The sequence below is a fragment of the Vulpes vulpes genome, chromosome 8 (assembly GCF_048418805.1).
Source record: "Vulpes vulpes isolate BD-2025 chromosome 8, VulVul3, whole genome shotgun sequence".
Lineage (NCBI taxonomy): Eukaryota > Metazoa > Chordata > Mammalia > Carnivora > Canidae > Vulpes > Vulpes vulpes.
The window spans coordinates 72,998,627-73,020,114 of record NC_132787.1 but is presented as its reverse complement, the minus strand read 5'-3'; the positions used below and the strand labels follow the sequence as shown (position 1 = coordinate 73,020,114).

At 43.7% G+C, this 21,488-nt stretch overlaps 1 protein-coding gene across 6 annotated transcripts in view; it reads left to right on the top strand.

Moving 5' to 3' along the window:
- Nucleotides 1-21,488, top strand: part of REEP1 (receptor accessory protein 1) — a 100,956-nt gene that overhangs the window by 60,815 nt on the left and 18,653 nt on the right. For all 6 annotated transcript variants that reach the window (XR_012003134.1, XM_072767110.1, XM_072767107.1 and 3 more), the window contains exons 4-5: nt 5,505-5,625; nt 8,502-8,615. Coding sequence is in view for 5 of the 6 variants with exons in the window: in XM_072767110.1 (XP_072623211.1) it covers nt 5,505-5,625; nt 8,502-8,615 (235 nt within the window). In the remaining variant the exon portion in view is untranslated. The remainder of the gene's footprint in view (nt 1-5,504; nt 5,626-8,501; nt 8,616-21,488) is intronic.

The window sequence follows — 21,488 nt, the reverse complement described above, 5'->3', positions numbered from 1 at the left end:
TGTTTCTCCTATCCCTTCTAGAGAACGTCATGGGGGAATAGAGTTAGTCTTATGAGCTCTTTCCCAGGGATATCGGCATTTCTATCTCACTGCTTTTGGCTAAGTGGAAATCAGGTCTAATGATGGATGCACCCCTCCCTCGTAGCTGGAGTATGTTTTTACCCAGTCCTGGAACTTCAGAGTTTCATACTTAATAAGTGCTTATCAACTATTTCTGGAGTTTATTTGATTTTTATTTTTGGGACATGAATTAGCTTTCCATTGCTGCTGTAACAAATTGTCACAAATTTAGGTGCTTTAAAACAACAGAAATTTATTATTTCAGTCTCTGCAGGTCAGAAATCCAGGTAGAATCAACTGAGTCCTCTGCTTGGGGACCCATAAGGCCAAAATCAGAGCGTGGGCCAGGCTGGGCTCTTATCTGGAGACTCTGGGGGGAGACTCCACTTCAGGTTCCTTTAGATTGTTGGCAGAATTCAGTTCCTTGTGGCTGTAGGACTGAGGTCCCCATTTCCTTGATGTGAACTTCCTACTTCATCTTCAAGCCAACAATAGCATGTCAGATCCTTCTCATGCTTCAAATATCTGCTGTCTGCTACCAGCCAGAGAAAGATCTCTGCGTCTGCTTTTAAGGGATCCTGTTAGTAGTTTAGGTCTACCCCAATAATCCAATATAATTTCCCTGTTTTAAAGTTAGCTGATTGACCATCTCAATAATGTTCTCATAATCCCTTTTGCCATGTTAAGGGAACATATTTGTGGGAATAACATCAGGATGAGAATGAGAAGGTCATGGGATCAAAATTCTGCCCACCACAGGAGGGCCTCTGATACCTGATATTCTGGTGCTTGTGCACAGGGGCGGATAGAATCCTCCTTCTCCTAATCCACGTGGAGGCCTCTGCTGGCCAGTTTTAGTGGGAGCTGTCCAGGCGTTTTATGTATGGGAAGTGAGGGTCTTGTCCATCTTCTGCAGGGAAGAGGTTGGGAACCTTCCCTGCCTGCTTTAGCCCACAGTCTGGTCATGCCCTCAGCCTGCTTTCTCTCTCTCTCTCTCTCTCTCTCTCTCTCTCTTTTTTTTTTTTTTTTGCAAACCTGCAGGTATTACAGGGCAAAGTCTTCTCACTTCCTCTGGGAATGGCACAGAACAGGCTGATCAGACAGAGCCCTTTTTCCCTTGCAGGGACATGGACACCAGCTCAGCAGCTCTGCACTCTCTTTATATTGAGAAAGAGGGGAGAGAGACAGAGAGATTGAAGCTTTTGTTCTTCCTGGAAGCACGTCCTGGCTTCCTGGGAAGCATCCTTAATTCTGGTTCACTTCCAGGATTGGAGATTGCCCCTCACCTTTATATTCTCTTCCTAACTCCTCGATCATCCCCACTACCCTCTTTCCACCACTCTCCTAGGGCAGTTCTCTCTTCATAATTACCTTTTTTTTAATTTTAAGATTTTATTTATTTATTTGACAGAGAGAGAGAGAGAGAGCATGCACACAAGTAGGCAGAGCAGCAGGCAGAGGGAGAAGGAGAAGCAGATTCCTCACTGATGAGGGAGCCCAACTCAGAACTCAACCCCAGGACCCTGGAATCATGACCCAACCTGAAGGCAGATGTTTACGAACTGAGCCACCCAAATGCCCCTTAACTTTCTATCTTGATGTAAACAGCAATTGTCTGTGGTCGCAGGAGAGATAGGATGGTGTCCTGTTTCACAATTTCTGTAGGCAATTTCATTTAATTTTTTAACATATACAAAATAATGTATCACATGGCACAATGAAATTGAAGCAATACACTAATTAGTAAATCTCTCCTCTCTTGGGCCTTCATTCTCTCTCCCCAGAGATATGACTGTTAAAAGTTACTTGTGTTTTCTTCCAGAAATTTTCTGTACACATTAATTGCATGTATGTTGACAATTTAATCACTTGTCCGGTCCTCTTAGGAAACATTTACCCCTCAGGAATGTGAAGGTATAACATCAGAAGAGTGGGAGCCTGCACCTCCCCCATGTACCCCAGTGCTGTTTACTTGCACCTGGGGAGGCAAATACATGCTAGAGCTTATCATCAAGGAATGAGCAGGATCCTTCTCTGCTTCTTGGGTGAAGGCTGAGATGATGGTAGGTCAGATGGAAGATGAGTTGGTTGGTGGTAATTGTGTGGCCAAATGAGCCCAGTGACCCTTATGATACCTGACAAGGGCCTGGTCTTGGGGTGATGATTCCAGGGGCAGTTTGAGATAATCCCCAAAGTATACTGTTAAGTGTGTGTGTGAGAGTATGTATGTGTGTGTATGTGTGTGGTGGAGAAGTGTGGTGTGGGAAAGAAATTATAGAATATTACCATGTGTGTATGGGGGATTGCTAAAGGAGTCATGTATAACCACATGATTTTATATTCTAGGCATCGGAAGTCTACTACTGAAAATGTTTTTGCTTTTGAAAAGAGACTAAAGGTCTGGATGGGAGACTGTTATATACTCTTTTGGACATTTGAATTTTTAAAACCATATGCATGTACTACCTATTTAAAAAAAAAACACATCTTTTACATAAGCAACAAAAGTGCTGCTGTGTGACAGACCCCTTGGGATTCTGTGTGTATCCTGTGTTGATGCCTGAGCTTGCTACATTCATTTGCTTTCCCCTGGGGGCTGGCAAATAGTTGTTTTCAAGACAAAATTTCTTCCATTATTAACCACTGGAGGGTTCAAATGTGGAAGAATCACACCTCTCTTCCTTTGGCCTCTTCTCTCTTATGGCTGTGAAACATTAAACAATCTTGAAGTGACAGTATCCTGGAGTTGCTGAGGGAATATTCGGGAAAAGCCTGCCAGAGGCAGAAGGCAGCAGATCCAGGACCTCGATGAGGAAAGCAGAGTGGGTGGAGCTGCTGATTTTGGGAGTCTGTGTGAGAGTTGAAGTCAGTCTCTGAACTGACTTGCCGGAAATTGCTCTTTATTTTCAGCTGCTTTATGGCGGGGAGGCAGGTGCGTGGGAAGGATCTACTTGTTTGATTCTTCAGACTAGCACAGGTGTCCTTTTCCCTCAGGGCATCTTGTTTTAAGCGTACTCAGGATTTGTTTTCATCAAGTATGGTAATATTCATAGACTCAGAAATGACTGTCATGAAGGAAGAAGTTCATTAAAGTTGCAGATCCCACATAGAATAAATATTGCTAAAGAAAATATTTTAATTGCTTACTTATTATTCATTGGCAGTAAATTGAGCAGGAATCACTTTTTTTCTTTAAATGCTGCCCTGTTATTGAAATACAAAATAGTGGGATAAGCACTGGGTGTTATGCTATACGTTGGCAAATTGAACTCCAATAAGTAAATAAGTAAATAAGTAAGTAAGTAAGTAAGTAAATAAATAAATAAATAAAATGTAGCTCTAAAAAAAAAACGAAATACAAAATAAAACATTTAGAATTTGAAAAAAAAAGTTGCAGTCCCTAGAAACAGGAGACACTGCATGTGGTGAGGTCAGTCAAGAGGCAGAGGTTGAAAGCGTGGGCAAGAACCTATATTGTGGTTTCCATGGAACGAACAGGCAAGGTAGGGTAAACATGTTTAGGATTAGCTAGTCTGAATACTTTCCGTGGGCTCTGGGGTGTAGGGGCTGTCCCTTGGTGGCTGGTACCTGGCCCTGGGGTGATAAGAGCAGCTGGAGAATGGCCCAGACTGCAAGAGCTCCTAAAGGAGGTGATTGGTGTTAGGGCTGTGGATTGTTTGGTTTGTTTATGAGAGGCTTGCTTGTGGAGGAGTTGTTTTCCTACCTTTAGGAATGGGCTGACCCAGGAGGGGCAGGCTCTCCAGAGTCAGGAAGGTCCCAAGACATCAAAGCATCAGAATACAGAAAATTAAAAAACATAGTATTAGTACACATCAGGACAGCCAAATATTGTTCCACAGGTTGTATCTAGCACAAGATATCTGGCCAGGATGGTAAGTAGGGCTAAAATTCAAATGAAGCCCTGTTCACTAGTTGTGGACCTGCAGGACTGCATCCAGTTGAAGGGGCTGACTTTTTCTTATTCATACAAAGGCACCACGACAGAGGCCCATTATGGCATTTGTCTCAGGTTACTGTTCTGAATCATTTGTGATTATTTGATCAATCTCTGTTTTCGTGACTGAGCCATCAGTTCCAAGGATGCAAGATAGTCCTTATCTGTTACCCACTAGAGTGAAAGCTCCAAGAGAGCAAGGATCAGGTTTGCTTTGTTCACCACTGACACATCTTGGTGCTGGTAAATGTATATGTGATGACTAAATGGACAGTGTGCAGGATTTCCGACTCCAGATTTTTTTTTAATTTTATTTATTCATTCATGAGAGACAGAGAGAGAAAGAGAGGCAGAGACACAGGCAAAGACACAGGCAGAGGGAGAAGTAGGCTCCATGCAGGGAGCCTGACGTGGGACTGGATCCCTGGTCTCCAGGATCAGGCCCTGGGCCGAAGGTGGCGCTAAACTGTTGAGCCACCCGGGCTGCCCCCAACTCCAGAATTATATGTTACCTGTACCCTGAACTCTTCTTTTGACAACAAAAAGATCATCCTCTGTTCACCTGCCATAGAATTGATTAGGGTGAGTAGCATCCTCTTTGCTGGCTAGAGTTTGGCTCCTGTCCTTGACTCTTCTGGGGCCAAAAAGGCAGCCAAGCAGGGGAGGCTTTTTATTCTCAATCTGGAGATTCTTTGTCAGCTTCTCCCTGTTACAAATCCTCTAGTGGTTCATGCCTTCGCGGCTGCCAGTGAAAAATAAGCGACTGAATGTAGGGCACAGAGGGATATGGCTTTCTGAACCCACCAGCTGTGGCTGGAGCCCTGGCTCCAACCTAAAAAAATAAAACCCTGTAGGAAGACCCAGAGGCTGCTAGGCATGGCAGTAGGGTGATTGCTGAAGAGAACCTGGATTCCTGGCTTGCTTTGACAAAAAAAAAGAAAATAAGAACCAACTTTCTTTTTTTAATTTTTTTTAAGATTTTATTTATTTACTCATGAGAGAAAGAGAGAGAGAGGCAGAGACACAGGCAGAAGGAGAAGCAGGCTCTATGCAGGGAGCCCGATGTGGGACTTGATCCCGGGACTCCAGGATCACACCCTGAGCAGAAGGCAGAAGCTCAACCACTGAACCACCCAGGCATCCCAGCTTTCAAAAGAAGCCTTGTAGGGGGTGCCCCTAGCTGGCTCAGTCTGTAAAGCATATGACTCTTGATCTTGGGAATGTGATTTCAAGCCCTATGTTGGGTGTAAAGATTACTTAAAAAAATAAAATCTGAAAAGAAGAAGAAGAAGAAAAAAGGAGGCCCTGGGGTTTTGCTCTGTGTTTACAAGTGTACACATACACCATGGGTGGAAAGAGGAGGGATCCTGGGGCCTGCAGCCATGTGCAGGCAGGGGAGGTGTCTGTGTTGCTGGGTCTCATCCTTCATAGGCCCCGGGCAGTGTTGCTGAGACCCTAACAGAATGTGTATTTTCTCATCTCTCTCCAGGTTTCCATTCTATTATGAACTAAAAATAGCGTTTGTAGCCTGGCTGCTGTCTCCCTACACAAAAGGCTCCAGCCTCCTATACAGGAAGTTTGTACATCCCACACTGTCTTCAAAAGAAAAGGTAATTTATGCTGCTCAGCCTTTGACTCCTAGCAAGTAAAAAATCTAAAAAGCAGTAAGTAAAAAAGACAGAGTGTTTTATTGTAGGAGACCTTAGATCGTCTCTTATCTGGCTCCAACAATTTGTTCCTTCTAATCTTTTTTTTTAATCTATTTTTCTGACATGTTTAGGAATAGTGGTGAAATCCTCAAGAAGATATTATGTATCATTACTTATTGAAAAACATTTCCATAAATTGAAACAAAGGCAACAAAAGATTCACTCATAATTCAACTCGCCAAACTGAATTTTCTTCCTTTTGTCCTGCTCAGCCCCTGTCCTTTTATAGATAATGGGTTTTTTTCATAGACTATTAAAAAATACTTTTAAAACTTAACATAGGAAAGTGGAAGCATAAAGTGATTAAATGACTTGAACTTGTACCCAGATAGCTACAGATAGACACTGGAAGATATGACATCTCTTGTGCAGTGTTCGGTGATAAATACATGCCTACCAGTGGAATCCCTGCTATTTTGGTACTTATCAGTTGATAAGTACTAATGAGAGTAGTCATAATAATTTGTTTCCTACTATTTACCTTTTGTGTTTATTTTGCTTCAAAGTACTTCCCAAACATCTTTGCAATGAAAATAATAGATTTGTCTCATGTCATTGATGGGAAAAATCACAGGAAAGGGTCAGCAATAACTAAGCATTCAAGTAAGGATTACATCTCTTGAAAATAATTTTAATTGTAAGCTGCTTATAAGATAATAGAACTGTATAAAATGATTTTTTGTTTAACATCTCCGCTGAACTTAATTTGCTGTATTTACTTTCAATAGATTGTTCTATTGGGTTTTTTTTAAGATTTTGTACAATAATAAATGCATTACCTCTGTCTTACTGATTTGTTTTGATAACTTCTTTTCTATATGCATACCAGTCTATTTAAACCTTTCTTTGAAATAAAATCCTAAGTATACCAAAAAAAACCCTCAATACCAAAAAAATACTTAACATAAACACAATATTTAAATTCTAAGATCTTCAGCATGTGTGCACATAACCCATTTGTACTTGATCTTCATAGTGATTCATGAACACCACAGTACATAGAAATTCATTTCTTCTTTTTTGACTTATTGTCTTAAATTGCCAAAAGTGGGATTATTGAGTCCAAAATTATATAATCCATTAATCAGATTACATGATCTTCTAAACTGATTGGGATATGAACACTTAACAAAATAGGAGCACCAGAGGTGGCTTTTTATATAAATTTCTATTGTTTCTGAAAGTTGAGTACTTAGGACTTCTAGGGGGAGTCTTTAGGGGAAGGTATTAATTGGATGAGCAGATTACTACAGACATTTCCGAGAACTCTTTTAGGAACTAGGATACAGCACTGGCTGTCTCAGAAGGGTGGATTTTGAGGAATGGGATCTCTCTCTTGCCCTGGTTGTCACATCCCTACTCTTTGCACTTACCTTTCTCCAGATGCTGGGTTTACCCTGAAGCCATCAGTGTCATTTCCATTGAAGTGAAGGAGACTGGCTCTTAAGAGCTGCCAAGAATCCCACCAGAGTCAGTCACGGGTCACAATGAAAACTTAGTGTGGTGACTTCCTGTGGAAGCCTTAAACAAGGAATGCACGGGAGTCGACTGTCCCACTTGATTCCTCAAAAAGGAAATGCACTGATATGCCGAACTTCAAATGAGACCAAGACCAAGTGTCATTGTATTACTAAACTCTGAAATGAGCTACTATGATGTACAAAACAGCTATTCTTTAAAAGAGAGAGAGAGAGAACATGAACAGGGGGAGCGGCAGAGGGAGAGGGAGAAGCAGACTCCCTACTGATCAGGGAGCCTGATGTGGGACTTGATTCCAGGACCCTGGGATCATGACCTGAGCCAAAGGCAGATCCTTTACCAACTGAGCCACCCAGACACCCCAAAACAGCTGTTCCTAAAATGGTGACAACAAAACAAACCAAATCAGACAAATGAAAAAATAAGCCAGAGTTGATGCAAATTTGAAGTAAACCACTATTTTTGTCCCTGGGGGGGAGACTTCAACCCTCTTTCCAACCTTCCCCTGACCCTGGAGATGATTCTGGATGACTTCTCATTTTGCTTTTATTTCATTATCTGTAAAATGATCTTCCTTATCAACAAAAATAGCACTCATCTCTTTCTGTGTCCTCATTTCTCCCGCTTGATACCTACATGGGGAGGTATTTGGATATAGTATGAAAAAGCTACAGAATAGAAGAATTTCAGAGCTGCAAGGACCTGACCCCTTTGAGATAAGAAGGTGGCAGTGGTTCTCACTTATTGAAACTAGCCACTGTGTTAGATGCTTTACTGGAATGATCTCATGTAATCCTCACTGTGCTCCATGAGTTAAGTACTGTCACAGTCCTCATTTTGCAGAAGGCTAAACACTTGCCGAGACCTGACAGCCAGTCTGAGGTCTGAGGTTAGATGTTCCATTCTTGGCATTCTCTCCCCCTTCAGTTCCTTCATTGTCTTATAGAGTGGCTGTGTGTAGAATGGCAGGATGGTCCACATTCAGGACCCTTGGAGCCTTCCTGGAAGGCTAGAGGACTTTAGGAACAATCCTAGGGTATTGCTCGGAAAAACCTTCTTGGATCAGTAAGTTGCTGTTTTTTCAAAATTCCTCTTTCACTTCCGTCTATCTCTTCTGTTTTTTCCCCTCCTCCTGGCTACCTTCCCCTCAAACACACCCCCCAAAGTGCCTATGACTTTTCAGTCCCAGTGAGAATCCATGATTGGGCAAGCTGCCAAGCCCAGTGCTCTGGAGGGAGAAAGAACAGAGATTTATTTGAGCCTTCCAACTCAGTGTGTCTCTGTTTTACCTTCAACAGGAAATCGATGATTGCCTGGTCCAAGCAAAAGACCGAAGTTACGATGCCCTTGTGCACTTCGGGAAGCGGGGCTTGAATGTGGCAGCCACGGCAGCAGTGATGGCTGCTTCCAAGGTACTGTTCGGGACCCTGAGCACCACAGCCACTTGAGCATCTCCCCTTCAGCCTGCCCTGCTTCTTCGTCACCCATGCAACTAGCACAGGACAGTCTCAGGACCAGTCAGGGGTTCCTCATTTGGGGGAGGTTCCCTTTGAAAATTGGATGGAGAAATTGGTGACTCTTGCCCCCAGGAAATCGTGCACATGCACACACATGCATATATGCACAAACAATGTGTGCAATATTTAAAAGGTTCCCAGAGCTCCTGAAACTCATTATATATCCCAGATTAAGAACCTCTGAATTACTTGAAGCTTAAACTTGGGAGAAAGAGGAAAGAAAAGGGAGAAAGAATTGCTCTTCTCTGCAATTTCCCAGGGTGCACTGGGAAAGACACCAGAACTCAAAATAATCAGGTGGGGAGACTACCTGAGTGAGTGGGTGGCCCCACGCTCATGTGGTCCAGCAGACCCGGGTGGGGGAACCCAGGGTACCAGAAGAGGTGAGTGGTTCAGACACGGAGGAGGAGGATGTGTATAGCAGTGGCAACGAGACCTGGAGGAGGTTTGAAGTAAACACTGGTCGTGCAGGACATGGTGATGTAGACATCACTTCCTTCTCTTTTCCATCCAGCCCCATTCACGTCCTCTGTAGTCCTTCCTAGCTTCTTCTCACATCACATTCACCTTATTGCTTCAGTTTCTCATTATGTGCTCAGCCCTGAAATATTAAATTGGTAGTATTTCCCCCTGGAGTAAATTCAGCAAAAAACAGTAAATTGTGTTTCCTGCTTACATCCTTTGCCCTCAGCCCAAATGTAGAGGAGGGGTCTATATTCAGCAAGGGGTGGAGGAGAGGCAGTTATGCCAATGTTTGGGCAGATAAACTGTCTGGGAGGTGAGTTGTATGATCAAAGGGAAGCCTTATGTCCCTAGGTGATGACTGAGGGCAAGGGAGGCAGAGTTGTGAAAGGCTTTGGAAGAGGATACTGACCTTGGTGCTCCATGAGCTCTGAGTGGTTGGTGGGATGGAGCATGTTCACAGCCAGCTAGGTCAGGGGACCGAGCTGAGTTTCTGTGTCCTGAACCAAGAGAAGCACATTAGGAGCATTTCTGGAAGAAAGACTTACCACTTGGGGCTGAGTGTTTGTTTGAAAAGTACTGTCCACCAGAAGTCAAGGAGTTCTACATACAAAGGCTGGGAGAGAGAGAAGGAAAACCAAAAGGGAATGATTCCTAATCATATTATAGAAGGACCAGCTCCTTCTATAATACAGAACTGTAATGAGGTGTCCGCCTTAGTCCAATAGCTGCTGGCAAAATGATAGATCCCAGTGAGTATCTTTAGAGGAGACATTCCACTTTGGTATCCCAAGGAGATGTATCAGGATTTACAAAGAGCAGTGAATATCAAGATCCTTTTATTTGAGATGTAACCATTTTGTGCTTTTATTTTTAAGGTGAAAGATAGGAGAACTCAAACTTGCTAAATTGTTAATTCATCAGGTGAAGTTTGCAACATAGAGCTACAGAAACCTCCTCTCTGCCCCTCTCTCTACCCCATCTCCTCTGCTTCTGAAGCCTGAAGGAAGATGGGTATATATCAGGGTGGCTCAGTGTGGGTCTCCTGGCCATACAGCAGCATGTGTGTAAATGTTATTCTGACAGTAATTCTTTAGGGCCATCCTTTTCCAGGTCTGCCTCAAGCTGGAGCCTCCAGAGTCTTGATACCATCTTGGCCAGCCACCGCCAGCCCCTCAGACCACCCGGGGAAGCCTGTGAGCCTAGGCCTCTAGCCAGGCACCCTACAACAACCAAACATGAAGGAAGCTCTAGACAGTCTGAAACTTTGCCTCAGGAAATAACCGCTCATTAGTTCTTTCTAGTTGTGCTACAATAGTGAGGGGTGCCCGCTTCCTGTTGAATCTGGTTTCAAATGAGAAAACTTTTTGCCTTTTGGGGGCTTTGCTTTCCCTCTCTTGATATAAATATCTTGAGAGAGAAACACAGCTTCTCTTCCAAAAATAATGCCCTCTATTTTTGAAACAGATGTGTATTAAAAAAAAAAAAAAAAAAAAAAGGAAGAAGTAAAATCCAGTCTGGCTGAGGGGTAAATCAGTGGTTTCCACAGCAACAGCAGATCACTTCAGGCAGGGGTCAAGGGATAATGACTCACCAGTGAGTCCAAATCTGGCTTTCATGTCCAAACCACCTGGGAAGCTTTGTTTTCATTTTTTAATAGATTCTCAGATGTGCTGATTCAGAATCTCAGGCAGTAGGCCCAATCTCTATTTTTAACAAGTTCTCCAGATGATTCTTAAGCAGCCAGCTCTGTACAGGTCATTGCCTCAGGCCCCATCCAGAACCAGAAGTGCCCAGGTGATTAGGGTTAGAGCACTTCACTTACATTCCTGGGATGCAGACTTAGCTTCTTAGAAGCATTAACCTTGAGAATGAGAAAGTGAGGTGTGTGTGTGTGTTTCATTTCCTTAAAACTTCATGCCAGTTGGGGAATACTACGGTGGGAATACAAATTTTTCTCCCTCTCTGTAATGCTCCAAAGAACCTAGCACAGTGCACTGCACCCAGCCGAGCCCTGAACAACCTTGGTGATTCCCCCGGGGGAATAGAGCAGTTTTGTAGGGGGGAAAAAAACCCAGCATCCTGGCAAATCCCCCATGACTATACTTTAATGTCCAAACCAGAACATCTGAGAGTGAAAGGGGTGCTGGAATAATTATACCAGGAATAGGTATGAGGCCTGTCCCAAGCAAACCAGGAATTAGGATCACCCTACTCATAGCTCCATTTTACAACTCTTGTACCTTGCCTCTCTCCTCCCAAAAAACACCCTCAACTCACAAATTGGTTCTAACTCTAAATATCTACTGCATTTAGCTAAATGGACCCACAAGAGAGTGTGAGGCAACTGAGAGACTATCTCTTACTTCAGACATATTAGGGGTCAGGTGCTTGGATGAGGGGTCACTGCTCCCCTGTCTTCTGTTCTTTTTTCCATCCTTTAAAGCCTCCCAGAAGGGAAGTATAGAATTTAAGAGATCTCTTGGTTATATTTTTTCTTTTCTTTTTTTTTATTGAAGTATAATCGACATGTAAAATTATGTTAGTTTCAGGTGTACAACCTAATGCAGCCACACTTTGAGTTAATCCTTTATTTTCTTGTAATATTGAGTCCTGAGCCCTGTCCCTAAAAACAACACAAAACAAAAAAACAACAACCAAAATTGAAGGTTTGCAGGATTTTTGCATCATCAAGAAAAGTGAAGAAACTTTGTGCGCCATATTGTACCAATGTAAGTTGTTATTAATGTTAACGTTGTTTTATCTTAGAACTAGAGAAACAAAAACAACACAATTACACATGGGAAATTCCTCCCCAGGCCTACTAACCTCCATCCCACTCCCACTTTTCCCCAAGGTCTAATCCTTCTCTCTGGAAGTGTCGATGCATCTTTTCTTTCTATGAAAACTGCTCTGTCTCCTTCCTGAGGACACCCTTCTCTAGGACCATCTGTCTAAATGTCCCTTGTCTCCGAGTTGGCTCTGCGCCTGGATATTGGATGTTTCCTAGCCAGTAATTCCACCTAGCGGGAAAGTTTTTTGAAGACTAGAATTGGAAGTCTCTCTTTTTAAAAATAATGCTCTAGAATAAGTGAAGCACATCCTCACACAAAAGAAACCATGTGAGAAAAACAATTGATCAAAAGTTTGAAAACTGAAGTGTCCATGGCACCCTATGGCTCTTGAGCTTGGAAGCATGTATTAGGTCTCTTCCACCTGCCCAGTTCTTAGGCCTGGTAAACCAACCTTTTTACTTGTCTCATAATTTGGAAAATAATGTTATTTTACTCCCTCTAGAGATCCTATCCCTAGAACAGTTCCACTGGAACCAATATTATTGGTAAAGTCATCTGGTTAATACACTGCTCCAAGTAGTGTTGGCATTCTATGGATTTGGGATTCTTCTGCCCCAGATTGTGTATGGGCTTTTCTCCCTCAAATCTAATATTTCCTATTATATTGTTAGCTTCTGGAGGTGAGGGTCTCTAGATTCTTTTCCTTTGTTTCTTGCTTAGAAAAAAAAAAAACACAGAATAAAGAACCTAACAATACCTACTTGTTTAGTATTCTACACTCATAGCTACTCATCAAACCTTGTTGATTGATCCGAAGAATAAACTTTTTTGATTCTCTAGTCCTGCTCTGTTCAAGTGGTTATTTATATGAATTGGTTAAAAGTAAGTTAGTGTAAAATTCAGTTCCTCAGTCATACCAGTTGCATTTCCAGTACTCAGCAGCCATAGTATAGCAGGTGGCTAGCACAGATACAGAACATTTCCAACATCACAGAGGTTTTTTTTTTTTTTTTTTTGGCAGCACTGCCCAAGTCCTCTCTGAAACCTCTTGGGTTATCTTTGCCTTATTTTCACCCCTTCACCTGCAGTGCCCTAGCTTTGACAGGACCCCTCCTTTACCCACTCAGCACTTTGGGGCCTCTGTATGCGAGGTTGATCAGCAAAAATAGGGAAATAGAAATGCAGCTTATAGTGTTACCCATGGTGTCGCTTTCTTTTCTCCATCTTCTTCCCTGGTCCAGCCCCACTTTCACACCATGACTCCATTTCCCCAATTTGCCAGTCAAAACTCAGGCACTCTATCTTATGGTGTGGTCAGCACCCACCAGAGTATAGCCAAACCTTGGTTATAGCCCTAGCATTTTAACAGCTGGGAACAAGCCACAGAGAGACAAATCCTGGTGTTTTCCCACTCATTATTTAAATTCTCACTCAATTTTGCCTTAAAAATAAAACTCTACAAAACAGTTTGCATAGTTTTTAAAAAATTCCTCTGTCTTTAATTCCTTATCTTTATCTTTTATCCATCACTGCTTTATCTAAACTTCTTGCTTGAAATAAATTCTGCTTTCAAACCACTGTGAAACTATTTTTGGAATCAGAAGCTCATTCCCAGAAGTTTGTAAGACTAGTGACTTGGGGCTTCTGGCCAGACTGGAGTTGTTTGCCTTTGCCTTTGGTTTGTTGTTTTTCTAGCTGCCTATTGTGTACTGATTAGTTGTAAACAATGTGTTTATAATTCATCAGAGGGAAGGTATTAATTTCCCTTTTATAAAACTTCCCTGTATGGACTCATGCTCAGAAAGTATTTCTAAGGAAGAAGAAAAGACTGCTTTCCCTTCCACGTCCCTGTGTCTCACTTCACAGTCACACCTCATGTCTCCTCCATCCAAGTAGCTGAGGAACATTAACCAACCATTGTGCTAGGTTAGGTGAAGTTAGCCTTCTTTCTTCCATTTTAGCCAAGGAGCGTGTGACATAAAATTAATATTTAGAATTCACTACAGCAAACAGTTTTACACACCAAGATTATCTAAACTATTATGGACAACCTGCTGAAAAAGTTTGGAAGTATTGCCTACCCTCTACGTCTCCCAAACAAATCGACTTGCACCCAAGCTAAGCTTTCTGCAACTTGTTGATGCAGAATCACCCAAGACTTCCTGCCAGTGCAGGTCTGCCATGTTCACCTTTGTCTGCAACACTCCATCTTTCTGGATTCCTTTTCTCCTGTGTTTCTACCAGGACAGCTACCTCACCTCTGTGCACCTGGTAGATGTTTAGGCAGAGGAAAACAAACAAGCTGCAGAGCCACCAGTCAGCCGATAAAGAAGAACTGGGAGCTCACGCAGATGTCTCTTGCCCCTTCTGTTCCAAGTTTACCTGTGGAGGTTATATGTAGCTGGATGCATCAAGGGTCTAAGTGAGAAGAGAGAAGCCCACCTGCTTACCTGGTCTCTGAAAGGAGCCTGGTGGAACCTAGGAGGTTTGAGAAGGCATTTTTTAAGATTACCTGTGAGCAGAAAGAGCTGTTTCTTGGCTGTGGCAATGTGGCACCTTCTTGGTCACCTCCTCCTCCCTTACTCTCCTCTCCTGCTTGCTCCCTTCCTTCTCCCCTCACCCACCACCCTCCCTGCAGTGTTGGGTGGAATTTCTCCAGAGCCCCACCTCATTCCCCTTTCCTTCCCAGGATCATTTCATCCTTTCCTTCACCTTCAGCTGTCCTCTGATGCCCTGGTTCTCAGATCGGCTTCTCTGCCTTCCACTGAACTTCTCCTCCTCTTGTTTCCTTGGTACAGTTAATGTTTCCTAACTCTGAATCTGCCCCTCGTCTTGTGTCCCATCTGTCTGATGACAATGAAATCACCATTCACCCCCTCAGGCCTCCAGGCATCAGATCTCAGTCATCTTTGAGGTTCTTCCTCTTCTTGCTTACTCTTCAAGTTGTGCCCATTTGACATTCTTTCCCTTTTTCCAGGCCTTCTTCCCCACCCCCTTCCTTTCAGCTAGGACTAGTGCAGTAGCCACTCATGTATTCACTGCTCCTCTCTCATCCAGTTTGAGCTGTGTCCCAGCTTTTCAGCCTTGTCTTGTCTCTCCTTACCTTTCTGGCTCTTCTTGTACTACAGTCACAGCACCACCTTCTGTGCTGTTCTAGAAATAGCAACTCTGTGTGCTATTTCTAGACTTTTCTCTTTTCCTGCCTCAGCTTCTGTTGGTCCTTCATCTGCCCCTGTTGCCACCTGTTTGAAATCCTGTCCACCTTTCAATGTCAAATGCCACCTTCTCCATGGAAACCTCTTCTGATTCCAGGTGGAACTGTTCTCCTGCTTCTTGGGTCCCACATGGCAGTCTGCTGTGATCGTTATATTTCATGTCTTATCTGCATCCCTAGTAGGTGCTCAGTCAATATTAAAGGAATGAAGGACTGCCGTGCATATTTTTAGCTGTGTCAGCTAATAGAGCAACATTTAGCATCACAGGTGGGCTTTGGAGGTAAGCAGAGGTAGATTAAAAACCCCAGCTCTGGGGATCCATGGGTGGCTCAGCAGTTTAGCGCCTGCCTTTGGCCCAGGGCACGATCCTGGAGTCCTGGGATCAAGTCCCGTGTGGGGCTCCCAGCATGGAGCTTGCTTCTCCCTCTGCCTGTGTCTCTCCCTCTCTCTCTCTCTCTCATAAATAAAAAATATATAAATAATCTCCATTTAAAAAAAAAACGGCTCCCACACTTAACTGCTGCACCCCTGTGAACTTCAGCTTCTTCACCTGCAAAGTGGACATGACCATAGTGCCTGTCACAAAACACTCATGAGATGGTGTACCTAAAGACTACACAGAATGCAGAAGTCATACTAAATGCTTAATAAAGGTTGCCTATTACTCACTTCTCCTGTATGTTGGTTTGATCTCTGAGGCTGATCATTATTCTGTTGAGCAGAATAAAAGAAATGCCAGATGCTGACTTTGGGAAGCTATTTACAGTTCAGACTCTTCCGGATAGGAAGCTGAGTTTCCCTCTCACGTGGATCTAGACTCTCTTCTCTTCTTTTCTCTGTGATGTGGTAGTGTGAGGACAGTACCTAGTGCTGCCTGTGCTCTGGTCCCAGTCCGCTTTGCCTGTACTGGGTCTCCCTGGGAAGGCCACCCTCCAGCCCTCAGGTTCAGGTCCCTCATTGCTCTCTGCCTGACTTTCCATACAGTTGTTTCCTCCTCCTTTTCAGCCCCTGGGTGGGTGGATCCCTGGGGTCAGCTTGTAACTGTGAGCACCTGCCCTCCCCCAAGAGAGAAGGAATGTCAAACTTGTGGGTCCCAGAGCAGGCAGGAGCCTTAGAAGCCGTCTTTGTAACCCCTTACTTCACAGGAGTGGACACTGAGACCCAGAAGTTGAGTGGCTCACCCAGGGTTATGCAGCTGTTAGTTGTCAAGTTGGGTTCAGAGTGAACTTGCTGGTTCCCAGTCCTGTGTACCCTGCATCACTCCAAGCAACCCCAGGCCCTCTCCCCAAACCACCATCACCCCATGCTGGGCTGACACTTGACACTTCCTGACCATTATGTGCTTGGGTTACATCACCAGGCCCTGAGAAGCCAGGCCTAGTACCTGAGAGATGATTGTCTGCTTCAGAGAATTTTAGGGCCAGTCACAGCCCCAGGTACTTCTAAGGTTGTCTGCTTGCTCTTGTGACCATTTTACATCAGATGTCCCTTGGAATTAAGAAAGTGCATTAATATGCAAAAGGCAGCCAGCACAGGGCACCAAGGCAGGTTCCTTCTTTGCCCTGAGGCAAGGCTGGGCCAACACATAAATGCAGGATGTGGTACACACTAAGTTGAAGGAGTATGCATCACAAATACATGTTACCGTAAGATCTAGTTCCTTTAAAGCTTCATCACATGTGATAATGGGGGCATATTTGCAAATATAACTGTAGCTCCACTGCTCACTAACAGCAAAACAAATCTGTCTTGTGGATGCCTGCCCCCCCACCCTAGTCCTTTCTCCCTCTCACAGTCTGTTAGCAACGTCCCTCCCCACCCAGGAAGATGGATTCCCTACCATATTAACCTCCCCACAGGGCCTTTGCTCTCCACGGAGAAAGCTTGGACAAGGGGCAAAGTTTCACATCTGGGACTCGGTGGTGGACTTCTACATAAGAGGACAGAGACGACAGCTGTGTGTGGAGAGTCCTTCCTGGTGACCCCGAAACCCTATCCCCAGGGTGCAGGCTTGACTCAGAAGGCCAAGCCACAGTATTTTCCCTTTTCTATTTGATGATGCAGCCCTGGCTTCACTCAAGTTTGAGCTCTTGCATGATACCTCCCCCAGATGAGAGGGCAGCTGGCTGACGTCTCTCCCTCCTCTGAAGATCAGCCCCACGTTGTGTCATCTTTGTCATTTGCTGCCTTGTGTGCATTTGTGTCCAGATGCCGCTGACTGTGAGCTCCTTGGGAGTAGGAATTGGGTATCGTGTTTCATATTCATCTTTGTTCCCCTGTGAGGCTTCACACAGAGCTTTGTAAACACTCCCTCTGCACCCACTGCGAATGGAGGAAGGAAGAAAGGAGTGAGTGAGTGAGCAAGTGAGTGAGGAGTGTCCTAGGTAAAGACAGCATGGCTCCCTTCAACCCTGTTTTATAGGCTTGGTGCCCATGGCTTTTTTTTTTCTTTTCCCCTTTGTCAGGTGGCTCGACTCTTTCATTTTGTCTCCTCTTTGGACCTCAGAGAAGGGCAGGTAACCCCACTGAGAGGTGTGACTAACTCCAAACTGATCCAGTCGGGTAGAGAGGCCAGCCCCCATCTCTGCCCACCAGCCTGTGGTCTGGATCCGAACCAGGTGTTTCTCCTACCGACACCTGTGTGTGTACGTGTGTGTTAATCCCAGAGCCAGTCCCACTTCAGTGTCCTTCCAGAGCCTCTTTTTTGTGTTAATTCGGTAGCATCTAACATGTGATTAACTTACTTGAGTTTTTCTTTGTTTAATGCCTGGAGAATGAGTTGAATTTGATGATTGATGCTGTTTTGGGAGAAATCGTCTTTCTTTCTTCTTTGTTTGTTAATTTAATGTTATGTCAAAATCAAGGCCCCTCATCTTTATCCAGCATGATTATTATCCTGCTTGCCATTGATGTGGAGCATGTGTAGCTATAGAGGTTAACTTTGTTAGCGAGTGGGTACCCTTCTAGAAGGAAGCATTAACTCTTTTTGAATTACCAGTGGGAAATGTGGTTATGCTGGTGGCTTTGTTATCAATTGCTTGACTCACTAAAACCTGCTGTCTTTATTCTCTTTGTCATTAGTTATAGGCATTCGGTACCTGGGAAGGCTCTGCTGGAGCCTTCCCCTGTGACTTGGTGTGTTCCTCTGGAAAAGAGGACCTCATCAAGGGCTTGCAGCCAAGCTTAGCTGCTATGCTGAATCTGGGCTCTGTGGGCCCTAATGGCAGGCATCCTATTAGTGGTAAATTGTTTTGTTTGGAATACCAGATTATTAAAGGTCTGGATTTTCCAAGAACATACCCCCGCCCCTAAGAAAAACATCAAAAGGAGTACTTGGCTGGCTCAGTCAGTAGAGCATGTAACTCTTGATCTCAGAGTCGAGAGTTTGAGCCCCACCACGTTAGGGATAGAGTTTACTTAAACAAAGTAATAATTTTAGAAAAGAAAAACATCAAAACATACAGAATTTGGTGTGTGTTGGCTGAGTGGCTTTCTCATTTCTTACCAGTTGAGGGAGAAATTAAAGATCTCAGATTGATAGGTCAGTGATACAGCTTATTTCTTGAAGTCTAATTTTCTGAGTTTTAGCTAGAAAAAAAAAGGATTAAATAATCAGAAATGGATTACCCTCCCTTGTTCCAAGGCACTTCTGTGGGATTTCTGGGGCTTCTAGGAGCACCCCTGGAAGAACCACCAGGACATGTTGTGTTGATGTATACAGAAAGCAGCGAGGTGGGTTTGTTAAATAACATATAAACAAGCAACAATAACAAAACTAGACAGACATACTTATCACAGCATAGGGAATGAAGAGCTAAAGAGTACAACAGATTATAAGTAAGAGATTTGTTGTCATGGAAGGCCGAGTATATCTCCCTTTCCAATGCCATGATGATAGGCTATGGAGAGGGTCTTCCAGAGGTGGGCTGGTAAGAATGGTACTGACATGTGGTATGACAGGCCCAGGGACTGGCTCAGATGTACCTGAAGTAGGCTGACCTTGGTTCATGAAAGGGCCCCAGCATTTTTAGCTTTTCTTATGTCTCACATTCCAAGCTGAGTGTTGGCTGGGGAGGACATCAATGCAGGAATTTAAACACACACACACATGCTGGAAACTACTCCGTCAGAGTTACCATGGGAGACCCAACATTTATTCTAGAGATTTTCAAATAATTCTAGAAACCCTTATTTTGGTATTGTAGTCAGAGCCAGATAATGGGCCACAGAAAAGGGTCATAGATTCTTGAACTCAGAATTTTCCACTTGGAAGGGAATCTTGTTCAAATACTTTAATTTGCAAGGCTGAGAAAGACCAAGGCGACTTAGTCAAGGCCCTTCATAGCAGAGTTGAGACTAGGCTCTCTGAGTGGACAGTGACTAAATATGCTGCCTCTTCCTTCTCTTTTCTCATTTGTTTATTATTATTATTATTATTTTTAAGATTTTATTTATTCATGAGAGACACAGAGAGAGAGGCAGCAACATAGGCAGAGGGAGAAGCAGGCTCCTTGTGGGGAGCCCGATACAGGACTTGATCCCAGGACCCTGGGATCACGTCCTGAGCCAAAGGCAGATGTTCAACCACTGAGCCACCCAGGTGTCCCTATTATTATTATTTTTTTTAATTTTTTATTTATTTATGATAGTCACAGAGAGAGAGGCAGAGACACAGGCGGAGGGAGAAGCAGGCTCCATGCACCGGGAGCCTGATGTGGGATTCGATCCCGGGTCTCCAGGATCGCGCCCTGGGCCAAAGGCAGGCGCCAAACCGCTGCGCCACCCAGGGATCCCTATTATTATTATTTAAAATAGTTTCCATGTCATTCTTTTTTGATCTAGATGGCATTTTTCAGCATCATGCAAGCCCTGTATTTACAAAATGGGATCCTCAAGGTGATCTTGGGAAAGTGCTGTGTTTGTAAAAATGAAACGGTAATGATTTCTTAAAGGTAATATACGTTTATGGTATAAAATTCTAAAAGCACAAAAGAGAGCGTGCAGTGAAGAGTAGGTCTCACTCCTGTCCCTGTCCTCCATTGGTCCAGCTGATTTAAAAGAAACCTGTGACCTTCTGGCAGGCACTTTCAAAGATGTGTTCATTTGTCCATTAACATGGTATAATTGACACTCCCATCTCCTTAGCAGACAAAACTGCAAAGACCTCCTCTGTCATGGAATGAAGTGGCAGCTCTGAGTGACAGGTGACTAAGAAATACACTTCTTTTTCCACCTGGTCCCCATCTTCACCTACCCACGTCCTCCCAGGCTAGGTCATATGTAGTTTCCTGTGTATGCCTGGCCTCTCAGATGTGCACCCTCTGTCCTTGGCACCCTTCAACTCTCTGGCATTTCTCATACACTCCTTGAAGGCAGAGCTCAAGTTCCTGCTCAACAAGATACTCCTTCAGGTCTGGGCCCCTAGCCGGTACACTGGGGAGGAGGTACGGATTTCTGGTTGTGGCACTTTACTGAAGAGATTGCTCAGGAAATGGCCACCAGTTCATTTATTCAACTCCTTGACCCCCAGCATATATCAGATAGAGTGGCAGACACCAAGGCTGCACTAGTAAATAAAACAAGCAATCCAGGGGGAAAGACAAACCAACAAACAACATTAAAGTTAAATACAATCGTGTGAAGTGCTACAAAGAAATACAGACTGTACTGAGAGCATATGTCAGGGAGCAGAGATGGTCAGAGAAAACTTCCCTGGAAGTGCAAGCATATTCCATTGAATCTAAAGTGCTGTGGTTTCTAAGATACATTGTTATCCTCTATACCACTAAGGAAGAAAATATTGCCAATTAAATTAGAACATAATGCTTTTGCACTTAGAATGTTTACTTGTACTTATTGAAAGGACTCTTTTAGAATTGTGTAGACATAGAATCTTTATGCATCACTTTTGTACATACATTAAAGGGAACATATAAGTGCAATAAACTGAGGTCATCCTAACCTCAGTTCTTGACTTTCTGTGTCTGACTCTTCAGAATCACTTTGCAGTGGAGCTCATCAGTAGCCATTTGACCACGCTGTATCACTCTCTGCCTTCCAGAGCACTGGTGATACAGAGCTATTGTCTCTGGGATTTTCATCTGTGCTGCTGATACCCACTCAGAAATGCTGTCACTTTATTTATTTATTTATTTATTTATTTATTTATTTATTTATTTATTTATTTATTTATGATAGTCACACAGAGAGAGAGAGAGGCAGAGACACAGGCAGAGGGAGAAGCAGGCTCCATGCACCGGGAGCCCGACGTGGGATTCAATCCCGAGTCTCCAGGA